Genomic DNA, 13765 nt, shown 5'->3' with positions numbered 1-13765 from the left:
ATCATTGAATGAAATACGAAATTATTGGTGAGAAAGTCAAATTTTAAGTTTCTTAGGAATTGATTGTTGAAAAATTCATGTTAAAGTGGAGATTTTTCTTGCTAGAATACCAAAACCTAACAAATCAACAACAAAATGTTGATTAGTAAAATAAGGTTTTAGACAGCCTGTCGTTTGGGTCGAGACGCATATGAGAAGATGTACCCCTATGTGTAGGGATTGTTTTTTCTTTCTTTTTTTTTTCCTTTCAAATTTTGATATCCATGAGTGTCCACGTACCTCGACTAATTTCACGGGGCAACTCGCCTGACTCTATGATATTTGGTTGTCAAGAAAACTCCTAGAAAATTAATTTCTAGGGAGGTGGGCACCATGAATTGAACATGTCTCTTTTTTACCACTAGGACAATCCACGATGGCTCTATGTGCAGGGAGTATTTCGACACTTCACTCTTTGGATAGAACTCCCTAAAAGAAAGCTTGTGTATAGCTAAGTTACGAATTTCTGTTAGACTTGTATGCTCACGAAAGACCCTTTTGCAATTGAATGTTTCAAAACAAGTGGAATAAGGTCATTGCAAAAACTGTGTTCCATATGGTATGATTGAAAAGAAGTAACCTAACCTCATTCTGCAAGTAACTTAAAATTTTAGTTTAAAGAGGGAAGAGGAGCCCGACTCCTTTTCACCCATTTATTCGATAACGATGTGAAGAAACAAAATATGTCAATTACCCAACATTAATGACTGGGACAACCAAGGGCCATGGCAATGGTTCTTCTTCGAAGTTTCATCTCTATTTCATTTATTTATCTAAGAAAAACTTTATTGAATAGATGGTGATGGAAAGGGGAAAAGGTCAAAGAAGAGGAACATGGGACTACGGGAGGAAAAAAAGTGCTGTGGATGAACCGGATGTAGCATTCTTCTGATTTTCCTATCAAGTAAGTGTAATTCTATATCTCATTGAATCTCTCTTGATCGAAAACTGCGATTAAAAAAAATAACATCTTTAGGCTACGTGACAGGATTAGTTTGATTTCACTATAATGACTTTGTTTTTCTTGACAAATTTTGATATGATTAGTTGGTACTTGTGTATGATGCTCAGTTGATCAACCTTCAAAATGAGAAGTAAGCAAATCAGTGATGAGTTGTGAGTAGAATGGAATTTTGATCTTTTAAGTAGTTGGGGAGAGAGTATTGAAGTTGAATGGCTAGAACTACTTGGGGAGGCTAAATTGGTTATTATAGTTAGAGGTTGTTATAGTTTATAGATTATGATAATTTATGTTTAGGGTGTAAATTATTTAAATATGGGTAGGAAATAGTAAACACTTTAACAAATAGAGAAAGAGAGAATGAGTATGAAATATTAAAAAGTTGTAGCAAAAAGAGAATTGAAATAGTAACACTAACTAGGTTATAATAGTTGAAAAAACCAACTATTACAACTTGAGCCCCAAACATGAAACATGAAGTAAATTATAATTGTCCACTCTATCAACTTCATGTTGGTGGCCTAAACACCCCTTGAAGATCAAAGTTCCATTATAGGTAGGTTGAAGGGGTGAATGTGTTAGAACTTTTGTTTGGAATATAAAAAAAATTATCTAATAGGTTAGAGGAATCAGGTTCTTGTATGCATATTTTGGAGAGTAGTCCTGCAAAAGTAGAAGGCTCTTAAGAGCTTGGAAGTTTTACATTTCTTTTCTTAAATGAATCGATAACATTTATCTATTGTTTTTCTTCTTTAATTTCTGGCTCCTATCAGGTAGGTATGTTGAAAGGGACCAACAAACATTAGAAGAATTAGTGGGAGAGATCTAATCATTTCAATTTTCAAAATCTAAAAAATTCATGTTCACTGTGCTCCAAAATTAATTTACATTTCTTTTTAAATAGTAATACAATATCTTATTATTATTATAATTCAACTTTCTGAATCCTGGTTCGTATCATCGTTGTTGTAGTTTTTTTAAAAATAATTCTGCCTTTTAAGCTCCTGGGCTATACAAAAATGAAGATAGTGATTATAGCAATATGTTGTAGGAGAATACATGAAAACTTCAATAATCTTTCAACAGACAGATAGAAAAACAGATTGATTTATGTTGAGATAGCGAGAGATTTAAATATAGGTTGATGTTTTGTTGTTAAATGCCATCATGTTGTTAACTCTTGATCACACTATCAACTTGTTTCCCTCAGAATGTCATCAGTGTTTTCTCCACCGAGTGACAATGGCGAAAATAATGCTGGAACAGCAATATGTGAGTACCTTATCACTGTCTGTATGAAAAACATGAAACATTATTGACACAAGTTAAACTTCTCTTTATCTCACAAAAACATTGACTTGCAGATATACTTTTGAGCTTTGTGATTTTTGCTGTCATTGGAGCAATATCTTGCTGCTTTGCTAGGAAAGTGAGGCAGGGTATTGTAAGAGAGTTGCAAAATGTAGTTGCTTCAGCTCCACCAACTTCGACACATTCAGTCCCAAATGTAGTTCAGATTTGGGAAATCGATCAACCAACAATGGAGAAGTTCATCCGAGAAATGGCGAAAGAAAGGCCTGTAAGGTTCACTCCTCAACAACTGTATTGTTTCACGAGCAATTATTCCACACCACTTGGGTCAGGAGGATTTGGTTCGGTCTACAAAGGTCAGTTTCCAAATGGGGTGAATATTGCTGTGAAGGTTCTGAAGAGGAACTCAGATAGACAGGCAGAGGAACAATTTATGGCTGAGGTAGGAACAATTGGAAGAACTTATCATATAAACTTGGTTAGGCTTTATGGTTTTTGTTATGATCAATATATGGGTGCATTAGTATTTGAGTATATGGAAAATGGATCTTTGGATAAATATTTGTTTGGCAAAAATCAAGATATTGATTGGAGAAAGTTACATGATGTAGCCATTGGGACTGCTAAAGCTCTTGCTTACTTGCATGAGGAATGCCAACAGAGAATCATTCATTATGATATAAAGCCAGCTAACATTTTGTTGGATGCAAATTTCTCTCCCAAAGTTGGTGATTTTGGACTTGCCAAGCTTTGCAACAGGGATAGTACTCACATGTCTCTCACTGGTTATCGAGGCACACCGGGATATTCAGCTCCAGAGTTCTTGTTCTATAATTATCCGATAACGCACAAATGCGATGTGTATAGCTTCGGAATGGTTTTGTTTGAGATTGTTGGAAGAAAAAGAAATGCTGGAGTTACAGATTCCGGGAACCCTGATTGGTTGCCGCAACATGTTTGGGATAATTATGGAAAGGGTAAACTAGAAGAGTTTACTCGAATGTGTGGCATTGAAGAGGACAATAAAGAGAGAGCAAACAGAATGTGTGAGGTTGCTTTGTGGTGCGTTCAAGACTCTCCGGACGACCGACCACCAATGAGTGCAGTGGTGAGGATGCTTGAAGGAGGTGTAGAAATAATGCCACCACCAAAGCCATTTCTTTACTTGGATGCAACTGCAAAAAGAAATGTGCAACAAACTAGTAATAGTTCAGATTATTCAACTTCCAATGAAGAAAGTGGTTCAGTATGGTACAAGGACACTCCAATAATGAAGAAGTACGAAATACAGATAGCTAGTTCTTGATTTTTGGAAAAAAAAAAAAATAATTATGGTCTTAGGCTTAAACATGTTTTTTTTTTCCCTTTCTTTAAAGCTTAAAAAATGCAGTGTAATCCATTAGAAATGAAATTAAAACAGTTAGAGTCCGTTTGGATTATCTATGAAAAAAATATTTTTTATAAAATGAGTTTAAAATCAAAATATTTACATGTGTAGTTTGATCTCTCTACGAATGTTTATATGCAAAATTGTGTTTGGTTTGTCCTATACTAATAATGTTTATATTTAGGTCAAATTACTATAAGAAACTATTAAACATTATGAACTAACTTCACAAAGAAATACACACATCTTAAATCTTTTTTTCATAAATATATTTTATAAAATTAATCGTACGTTATCTTGAAATTATTAATTTTTTTAGTTATTTGAAACTAAACATTAATTTTATTATTTTTTTTGTATTGATTTTTTTTAGACAATTCAATTCTAGAAGCACAAACATCTTGAAATGTAAGTACATAACCATAACAATAACAAAAATTAATTGATTTCCAACAACAAAATATAAATAAGATAAATAACTTTTCTGAAACAATATAATATCAACTAAACAAAGATATGTGCAATTTGATCATGCTCTTCACTCATCTTTATTCGAACAGAACGATCATGTTCTTCATTGACGTCCTCATGATTTCTTTCACAGATATTACGACGAAATAGATTTGATTGAGAGAGAAACATTTACAAATCCCTATATTTAGATGTATATGAACACACATTGAAAAAATATTCAAAATATTTAAGAAAAAGAACGACGGAGAAAAAAAAAGATAGTAAAAAGAAATAGAAAAAAATAAAGAAAAATAAATAAATAATTGAAAGGAATTCCCCATTAAACACAAAAAAAAAAAAAACATTTATACTAAAATTTGGTTAAATATGTTTTCTCTAAAATGATTTATTTCATATTCTCATTTTTCTAACCATTATTTCAAATAAATGTCAAACACTTCAATTTATAGCTTAAAATGAATTATTTTAAAAATTAAAAATTTTAAAAATCAATCCAAACACACCCTTAATGTTACGAATATCATATTAAAACTTAGTTTAGGAAATTACCCACTTTTTCTTGTACATAACATGCAAATGTTTGATCTTGAGATTGAGACAAAAACTATAACATTTGAGGTATGCTTACTATAACAAGGTTGTTTGTTTATATATTAAAGTTTAATGAATTTAAAATAGACGTTGACTTGACTTTCATACAAAATCATAACAATTTTGTGGCTGAATCATTTAAGGTTGCCCAATCGAAGAAGTCAACCATGGAAATTTCAAGGTTACTTCCGGTTCTTCCTAACTCATTCAAGAACCACACTCTTCATGAATCCGATCATCTCCTTTCCTTTTTCAGTACATCTCCATTTCAGTCACTTTCAGTTAAGTGCATTCAGAGGCCTTGAGAAATGATCGAAATCGCTCTGTTATGCCAGTAAGTATCTTCGCGCTCTATGTCGAATGGTAATCGTACATCTGAGTTATCGATTTCAGTTTTTTTTTTTTTTTTTTGGGTAATTTCAGATCCTCAATCTCTCAGTTCCCTCCAAATCCGCCCGGTTTCGGCGACGACAATCCAGTAAAGTCGATTACTATTTTATGTAAGCATATAGTACTATCTCTAATCTCGTTGAAGCCGAGAGGTTTCTTATTCTGTTCTGAAAATCAAAGAAGCACTTTGGTTCTATATTTTTTATTACTTGTTAGAAAAGACTACTTGCATCAGTTTGTAAATCGGTATGAAGTGTGAGACTGCAACCATTCCAATTTCTCCAAAATTTCCAACACTTTTGATTGAATTAGCTGTTATTGACTTTCAGGGGTGGTGGGTTCAGTGGTTTCCTTGGTGGTTTTTGTTGTGATTGCTATATGTGCTCTTAAGTTTGCCAAAAGCGCTGCCCCAGGTGTTGTAAGAGAATTGAGGAACATAACTGCACCTCCTGTGGTTATAGCTGCTCCTCCTGTAACTGTGCCTTATAGAACCGCACCTCCTAGAACTGCTTCTCCTTCACCTGAACTTAGCATGGCTTCTGCAGCTATTTGGCGAGTCGATGCACCAACAATGGAGAAATTCTTCCGCAAGATTGCCGAAGAAAAACCAGTCAGATTCACTGCTGACCAACTTTATACCTTCACAAGCAACTACTCGACTCGGCTTGGATCTGGAGGTTTTGGTGAGGTTTACAAAGGGAAGTTCCCAAATGGGGTGAATGTTGCTGTGAAGGTTTTGAAGAGAGGCTCAGATAAAAGAGCTGAAGAGCAATTCATGGCTGAGGTAGGATCAATTTGTAGGACTTATCACATTAATTTGGTGAGGCTGTATGGTTTTTGCTATGACCATTTCATGAGTGCACTTGTTTTTGAATACTTAGAAAATGGATCTTTGGACAAGTACTTGTTTGGAAAAAGAAAAGAAATTGAATGGAGAAAATTGCATGATATAGCAATTGGAACAGCCAAAGGTCTTGCTTATCTTCATGAGGAATGTCAACAGAGAATCATTCACTATGATATTAAGCCTGCCAACATTCTTCTAGATGCAAACTTCTTCCCCAAAGTTGGTGATTTTGGGCTTGCCAAGCTCTGCAATCGGGACAGCACGCACATCTCGTTCAGCGGCTATCGAGGCACTCCCGGTTACTCCGCGCCTGAATTTCTGTTGGTTAACTATCCATTAACGCACAAGTGCGACGTGTATAGCTTTGGAATGGTGTTGTTTGAGATCATCGGAAGAAAGAGCAATGCTGGCGCAACCGTTTCTGGGAATCCTGATTGGTTCCCACAACATGTGTGGGATGCTTATGAAAACGGTAAGTTGGAAGAGTTGATTGTTGGTTGTGGCATTGGAGAGGAAGATAGGGAGATGGCGAGCCGAGCATGTGAGGTGGCTCTTTGGTGCGTTCAGGACTCCCCCGACGGGCGTCCACCGATGAGTGTAGTGGTGAGGATGTTGGAGGGAGGAGTCGAGATAATGCCACCGGCAAAACCATTTCAATATTTGAACCCCATAAGAATGGGGAACAGTTCAACGAGTTCTTCACAACAAACAAGCAGTACTACTTCAAACTCTTCAACAAGCAGAGATAGTAATTCTCAATGGTACAGGAAGACTACAACAATCATGAGAAAATACGAAATACAAATGGCTAGCTCTTGATTTTTGGTAAACAAACTTGTATAATCTTCTCGAAAAGTCTTCTATCTGTCTACAAATTTGTTATCGTTACTCATATTTCGATTTGAAATCATGATTTAAATGAGATGAATTCTTTAAGTTTGTAAGCATTTAAAAGACAATCCAAACATACCTCTCTTCAAGTTTTTTTTCTTTTTTTCCAAATATAGAGACTATAATGACAATAGACCGTATTCATTCAAGCATTTTCCTAAATTTAAGGATAGCCGTTGAAAAATTAAGGATCAAAGTCATATCGTGAAATTTAAGGGAATTTCAAAAGATAAAGATATACATATGTACTAGTTGAAGTTCGGCCGACTTTGCTATATGCCATGCATATAAAAGAATTGAACTTTATAAAGTTAATTCAAATAGGTCTTAAAAAAATTTAAAAAGTGGAACCGAAAACAATTAGACGCGTTTTTAGTAATGAATTAGAAAAAAGTTTAGCTGTACAATCTTTTACTTAAACGTTTCAATCACACTACATAATCAATATTATCTTTGCAATTATTCTTAATAACAAAAGTCAAAAGTCAAGACTTTATTTTAAATCTATTAGCTAGGGACTTAGGCCCTAAGTGTCATATGTGGAATATGTCATTTTTTTTTCGAATCGATTATAATATAAATGTGAAAATTCCTCGATATTAAAAAATAATAATAATAAAATTAAATTAAATTAAAAAAAAACTACAGTGTAGTTGAGACGATAACGAATAAAAATTAGAGAAATTTTTATAAATATAATAAAATATTTACGACGCGGATAAGAAAATGAAAAAACTGACCGAGTTGACAATTTTTTAAATATTTCAAGTTTGCTATTCTCTTTTACCGTCTTTCTTCTCCTCTTTCTTTTCTATTTTTTTCTTTTCATCGTTTTTCTTTTTTTTTTTCAAAATATTCAAATCTATACTACCAAAAATCTTAAAAAATCTAAACAATCTTGAAAATATCCTTCCAAATCTAAATGATGGTGCAGTCAAATAACTTTCTAAATCCAAACGAAAAAAAATCTTTTAGTTTTGGCTAAACAATCAAATGACTATTATATTTTGCTGCTTATATTATATTTTTAAAAGATCCCTAAAAATTATACTAAATAAAAAAATTATATTAATTTTTGGGTCATTCTAAAAAATAGTAAAATATTTAAAATATTTACAAATATAGTAAAATTTATCTCTTATTTTATTAAAATGACTATTATGTCCTTGTGGTCGGTTATCATTTGCATATATTACTTAGATTTAATTAGTAATTACTACTAAAACACAAATGTTTCAAAATGTTTCTTAGATTTTAAAATTAAGGTTTCTTTTAACTATTTCCTTTTGTAATCATTAGTGGAGACTGCTGAAACAACTTAGGCCATGTTTACCGACCATAATGTAATCGTAAAAAAATTATATTGATAGATCAATTGTAATGAATTTTAATTATAAATATAATTAAATTGCTTTTGATTGCATTTACTTAAAATTATAAATTTTTGGGAAGATTTACTTTTATGTTACTTGTAATTAAGGTTCAAGCAATAACAAAAACAATAAATATGACAAGATTGATAAATTTTGAGCGGCAAAAGTAACAATAAAAATGTCAAGATTGATAAATTTTCAATGGCAAAAGTAACAATAATAATTAACCATAACAGTAACGATAACGATAAAACCTAATTTTCAGGCGCAACATATTGAGATCAATCGGATTGGATTATTTCATTACAAATTTAGATACGTGTCTTATGCGTCAATACAAATGCATAACCCAAGTAAATAACACCAAAAGTAATCAAACGAGATCCTTTTTTATTTCTATTGATCTATTAAGTTTTTAGTGAGTAAACGTGATTTTGTTACATATGTATCAGGTACAAATGCATAACATATGCATAGTTGCTTTTTGTTCTTGCTCTCGAGAGTACAAAATATGTAAATGTTTTTCAGTCCGACGAGGAACAAGAGGAAGGACCAGCGAGCAGAGGAAGGAACAATACTAAATGGGAGCTCTTCACACGCGGCCGATGCCATTTTTCGAGAGTTTTTTTAAACCTTGAGAGCCATTTTTCATAGGGCCCATCTGTACAAATTTCCCTTGTTTCTTGTCTTTATCCAAATACACTTCTAGCTCTTGCATACATCCAAACTTATACAACTCACCATTTGATGAACTTTTTTTTTAATAGTATACAGTTGCGATAGGTCTGGTGGTTTTCTTGGTAGTTCTTGCAAGTATTTGCTTTACTGCTCGTAAATTTGCAAGAAAAGTGTGCAACAAAAATGCACCTTCCCCCTCCACCTTACGTGGCTTCTGAAATTCTATTGGAAGCTGATGCCTCAACAATGGAGAACCAGTGAGATTCACTTCTCAGCATGCAACTTTGTGACTTATTACAAAACAACTACTCCACAAAGTTTGATTATGGAGGTTTTGGTGAGGTTTTCAAAGGGGGAGTTGCCTAATGGGTTAAACATTGTAGTCAAGCTTTTGAATGATATCATAAACTTACACAAAAAGCTGAATGAAGTAGAGAAGCAATTCGTGGTTGAGGTTGGATCAATTTCTAGAATTTATCATATAAATTTGGTTAGGCTTTATGGATTTTGTTATGAACATTGCTCTTCATCCAACATCATTGCACTTGTCATTGAATACATGCAAAATGGATCCTTGGATAAGTGTTTGTTTGATAGAAAACAGCAAGACATTGAGCGGAGAAAGTTGCATGCATGATATAGCGATCGGGACTGCTCGAGGTCTCGCTTACCTGCATGTAGGCCTGCTAACATTTTCCTAGATGCTAACTTGTGTCCTAAAGTTGGTAATTTTAAGGATACGAAGATGGACCCAATGAGCCATAATATGCCTATAACAAATGGCTATAGGAGGGGCAGTCCAGGATACTCGGGACTGAAGTTTACATCGACTAACTTTCCGATAACACACAAGTTTGATGTCTATAGTTTTGGAAGGGTGTTATTTTAGATGATTGGAAGAAAGAATAATATGAGACCGATTTCCAGAGTAATCGTTTGTTTCCGGAGACTATATGGAATGCATGTAGAAAGGGTGAATTGATAGAGTAAGTTGTTGGTTATGGCATAGTTGGTGAAAAAGAAGATAGCTAAATTCGGGTAGAGCTCAATACAAGTTTGCAACAAACCAACAATACTAGTACTGGTTTGGATTTTTCGACAAGTACGTTCGAGACCAATTCTCAATGGTACAGGGAGATTACTTCAACTAGCTCTTGATTTGATTCTCATAAAACTTGTGTATATTACTATTGTTGCTTGAAAAAAAAGGTACCTGTGGAGAGTGTGTTTGTGTGTATGTGTTTTCTTTCCATTTTGGTGTCTGTAAAAAGGTGTTTTTGTTGATGTTATGTTCAAATCTCATTTGGACACATTTTTATGTTATCCATTTAAGAAAGAAATAAAATGAAAAGAAAAAGAAATTAACTAACGAACAAAATTTTACGACCCATTGAGCCAAAAGTTTATTTTATTATTCCATTATGGTGTTCGAACCAACTTATATGCCGCTCAACTAATCTTATAAGACAACTGATCTGACTTTACAACATTTGGGTTTCAAGTAAACTCGTAGAAAATTAATTAGGGTAGCCATCGTTCAATTTTTATTAAATGATGATATTCACCTATAACTTCCATAGTTTATATTTGATGAATCGGTCAAAGTCTATGAATAACAGCAAATGTGCAACTACTTGTTGACTTATAATTACATTATATGAACGGTAGTTTTGATACATCACTTGTATACTTTATATACTTTATGTTAGGTATATTAGTCAACTTAATTATATACTTTATATCCTTCAAATTCTTTTTATTTTCCTCTTTTCTCTCTTCTTTGATCTCCTCTGAGCAACTTTGGCTACGCTGCATTCCTTCTTGATCTTCACTATAACCAACTTCGATGAAAGACGGTTGGAAATGGTTGTCCCACGTGGATAGAAGTTGATATATATTCTCAAAGATTCAAAAGAGATATCAAATTAAGTTAGTGGTAATAGTATAATCCTTCACCACAAGCATGCCACCGCTGTCCGAGCGGGCTTGGGTAACCGTGTTTGCACGAAAAAGGTATGTATTTAGTCAAGTCTTGTGTAGTAGCCTCCAATCTTTAATTTAGGCATGGCCTAGAAAAGTCAAACTTAGAATAATATTATTCGACGCCTTCCTATTTCTGTCATCAATTACTTCAAATTTCAGAACATATCTTTCATGGAAATCCAAATACTCCAACCCCTCTCTTCTTATCATTTTGTCCTCCAAACTCTCTCCAAATGCCTTCAATGGCGGCCGCAGGGTTCATCGGAATACCAATCCTACTTTCCCAGTAACACCACTTTCTATCTCATAATCTTAATTTCGATCTTTTTCAAATCTCCCAACAACATGATTAATTTAAAATTATTTATGGGATTTCAAATCACGTAAAGTTTTTTCTTTTCGGTTTTCTTGCGTCGAATGGGAGGGTTTATGTTTTTGATTTTATGTAAAACCCTAATTAATCAAAATTTTCTCTCAGATTCTCCACTTCATCGGCGCAGGGAGGCGGCGGCGGAAATCCAACGTCAATCGTTGTCGCCTTCTGTAAGTGTTGATGATCTCTCTAATTTAGTCTTAACATTTAGAAGCTAAGAAATCTAACTTAAACCTAAATTTTGAACAATTTGGCATGTAGCCGTTGTTGGTTCTGTGGTTGGATTGCTCACTCTCATCGCGATTGCTATTTTCTCTTACAAATTTGCCAAAAAACTTGTACCGGATGTCGTAAGAAAATGGAGAAACACATCCACTCCGGCACCGGCAGAGATTAGGGGAGTTGATGCACCGAAAATGGAGATAATCCTCCGAGGAATCGCTGAAGAAAGTCCGATTAGATTCACTGCTCAGCAACTCAATGCCTTCACTAACAATTACTCAACACGGCTAGGTTCTGGCGGTTTCGGCGATGTTTACAAAGGCCAGTTCCCAAACGGATTGAAGATCGCAGTGAAAGTTCTCAAGAAAAACTCCAACAAAAAGGCCGAAAATCAATTCATGGCGGAAATCGAAACAATCGGAAGAACTCGCCATCGAAATCTTCTTAGGCTGTACGGATTCTGTTACGATGAATCCATGAGCGCGCTGGTTTTGGAGTTCATGGAGAACGGATCGCTCGACAGATTCTTGTACGGGAAAATCAAGAACGAACTCGATTGGGAGAAATTGCTTGAAATCGCGATCGGAACCGGTAGAGGAATCGCTTATCTGCACGAAGAATGCGAGAGGAAAATCATCCATTACGATATCAAACCTGGGAATATTCTATTAGATGAAAATTTCTCACCGAAAATTGGCGATTTCGGACTTGCAAATCTCTGCAACAAAGACAATACGCATGATTCTCTCACAGAGTATAGAGGAACGCCGGGATATTCGGCGCCGGAGCTTTTGCGATTCAATTTTCCGGTGACTTACAAGTGCGATGTGTACAGTTTTGGAATGGTATTGTTTGAGATGGTGGGAAGGAGAAAAAACGCCGCCGTCAGTCCGTTGGGGAGCATCGATTGGTTTCCGATTCAGGTATGGGAGAGGTTTGAGAAGGGGGAATTAGTGAATATGAGCAGCGACTACGATGTTGAAGAAGATGGAGAGAGGAAAATGAGGGTTGAGAGAATGTGTGCGGTGGCTCTTTGGTGCGTACAGGATTCGCCGGAGGATCGGCCGCCGATGAGTGCGGTGGTGAGAATGTTGGAGGGAAGCGTTGAGATAATGCCGCCGCCGAAGCCGTTTCAGTATATGTTTCCGATTTTGACGGATAGCAGCGCCGTCACCGTTGCCATGGATTCCGAGCAAATGAGCTTTGGTTCAACTTCGAGCAATTCGAACAGTAAAGGAACTCTTCCAATTTGGTATAAGGCTGCGTCGAGAACATGAAAAAGTTAAATCATTTTATTTTATTTTTGGTTAAATTATATAAAGAAAATGACATTAGAAAATAACCACAGTAAGTTTTGAATGTAAATCACGAAGGTAGAATTTTGTGAGATTTTATTTTTTACTTTTAATTTTTTAAGTAAAAATTGGAGTATTTTGAACTTTTTCATTTTTAAATTTAGGGGTATTTTTAAAATAAAACATTTAACGGTTTTGTTCAAAGCCGACTATAAGATTATTTTTGAACTCCTTTTGAGAGTCCAAGGATATTTTCAGAAATTTTGAAAATGTATGATATTTTTTACACAAATTTCAAATTTCATAGACATGTTTTATATTTTTTAAATAACTTGTGAAAAATAATGTGAGATAATCAATTAAACATTCGGTTAATATAATAGTCGATGTTGCCTACGTCTGGGGAGCTGCGCACAGCGATGAGTAATTTTATTAAGAGATTTTAGTCAATATACATCGATACTTTGTTCAACTATATGACTATATAACACGTGTCTCAACTTCAGGCTCCCCGGAATGCATGAGTAAAGGCCATGATCAAATTACAAATTATAAAACTTAGAAACCTAAGAAAAAGAAAGACTTAAAAAGGTTAGAAATTTTCTCCTAAAGCCAAAATAAAGCTTAAAGTTTCTACTAAAATCATAGTTGCGGTGGATTGCAAAACAGAAAGGAAGGAAGAAAAAAAACAGAAAAACTTTGCAAAACAAAGAAAATAGTAGAAGAAAGTATTTACTATTTAAGGTTAAAGTGATAATTTTACATGATGATGACATAAGCAAAATGACAATTTTCATTAATTTTAAAAAATAAACGTTTTTCTAAAACTAAAGATCATTTCAAACTTTTCATATACTCATTTGTCAACTTCTCAAAAGTCTTTTGACACACCAAAAAAATCCTATTTTTTTCAATTTGTCGATTGGTTGAACTTTCGAAACTTCCATAAA

At 34.2% G+C, this 13765-nt stretch overlaps 3 protein-coding genes across 3 annotated transcripts; all 3 read left to right on the top strand.

Moving 5' to 3' along the window:
* Positions 1 to 601: 601 nt before the first annotated feature.
* On the top strand, positions 602 to 3796 carry LOC103503762 (rust resistance kinase Lr10). Its single transcript, XM_008468094.3, has 3 exons — positions 602 to 943; positions 2211 to 2272; positions 2365 to 3796. Exons 2-3 carry the CDS (start codon positions 2212 to 2214, stop codon positions 3615 to 3617), a joined length of 1314 nt encoding a protein of 437 aa, XP_008466316.2. The 5' UTR covers positions 602 to 943; position 2211; the 3' UTR covers positions 3618 to 3796.
* A 1121-nt stretch (positions 3797 to 4917) lies between these two features.
* On the top strand, positions 4918 to 6954 carry LOC103503761 (PR5-like receptor kinase). Its single transcript, XM_008468093.3, has 3 exons — positions 4918 to 5097; positions 5187 to 5263; positions 5483 to 6954. The coding sequence occupies exons 1-3, from the start codon at positions 5072 to 5074 to the stop codon at positions 6817 to 6819; spliced, it is 1440 nt and encodes a 479-aa protein (XP_008466315.2). The 5' UTR covers positions 4918 to 5071; the 3' UTR covers positions 6820 to 6954.
* A 4138-nt stretch (positions 6955 to 11092) lies between these two features.
* Positions 11093 to 12907, top strand: LOC103503760 (rust resistance kinase Lr10-like). The gene is made up of 3 exons (XM_008468090.3): positions 11093 to 11211; positions 11404 to 11468; positions 11560 to 12907. Exons 1-3 carry the CDS (start codon positions 11159 to 11161, stop codon positions 12795 to 12797), a joined length of 1356 nt encoding a protein of 451 aa, XP_008466312.2. The 5' UTR covers positions 11093 to 11158; the 3' UTR covers positions 12798 to 12907.
* The last annotated feature ends 858 nt before the right edge of the window (positions 12908 to 13765 follow it).

The sequence above is a fragment of the Cucumis melo genome, chromosome 4 (assembly GCF_025177605.1).
Source record: "Cucumis melo cultivar AY chromosome 4, USDA_Cmelo_AY_1.0, whole genome shotgun sequence".
Taxonomy (NCBI): domain Eukaryota; kingdom Viridiplantae; phylum Streptophyta; class Magnoliopsida; order Cucurbitales; family Cucurbitaceae; genus Cucumis; species Cucumis melo.
Note: the sequence above shows the minus strand (reverse complement) of the source record. Positions and strands in the feature narration are given on the sequence as shown.

Excerpts from the sequence above, each read along its gene's own strand:
- LOC103503762 (XM_008468094.3), top strand. The coding sequence starts at position 2,212 with ATGTCATCAGTGTTTTCTCCACCGAGTGACAATGGCGAAAATAATGCT. Across the intron at positions 2,273-2,364 it reads TAATGCTGGAACAGCAATAT|ATATACTTTTGAGCTTTGTG; the intron begins GTGAGTACCTTA and ends ATTGACTTGCAG.
- LOC103503761 (XM_008468093.3), top strand. The coding sequence starts at position 5,072 with ATGATCGAAATCGCTCTGTTATGCCA. Across the intron at positions 5,098-5,186 it reads GAAATCGCTCTGTTATGCCA|ATCCTCAATCTCTCAGTTCC; the intron begins GTAAGTATCTTC and ends GGGTAATTTCAG. Across the intron at positions 5,264-5,482 it reads AAAGTCGATTACTATTTTAT|GGGTGGTGGGTTCAGTGGTT; the intron begins GTAAGCATATAG and ends ATTGACTTTCAG.
- LOC103503760 (XM_008468090.3), top strand. The coding sequence starts at position 11,159 with ATGCCTTCAATGGCGGCCGCAGGGTTCATCGGAATACCAATCCTACTT. Across the intron at positions 11,212-11,403 it reads ATACCAATCCTACTTTCCCA|ATTCTCCACTTCATCGGCGC; the intron begins GTAACACCACTT and ends ATTTTCTCTCAG. Across the intron at positions 11,469-11,559 it reads GTCAATCGTTGTCGCCTTCT|CCGTTGTTGGTTCTGTGGTT; the intron begins GTAAGTGTTGAT and ends TTTGGCATGTAG.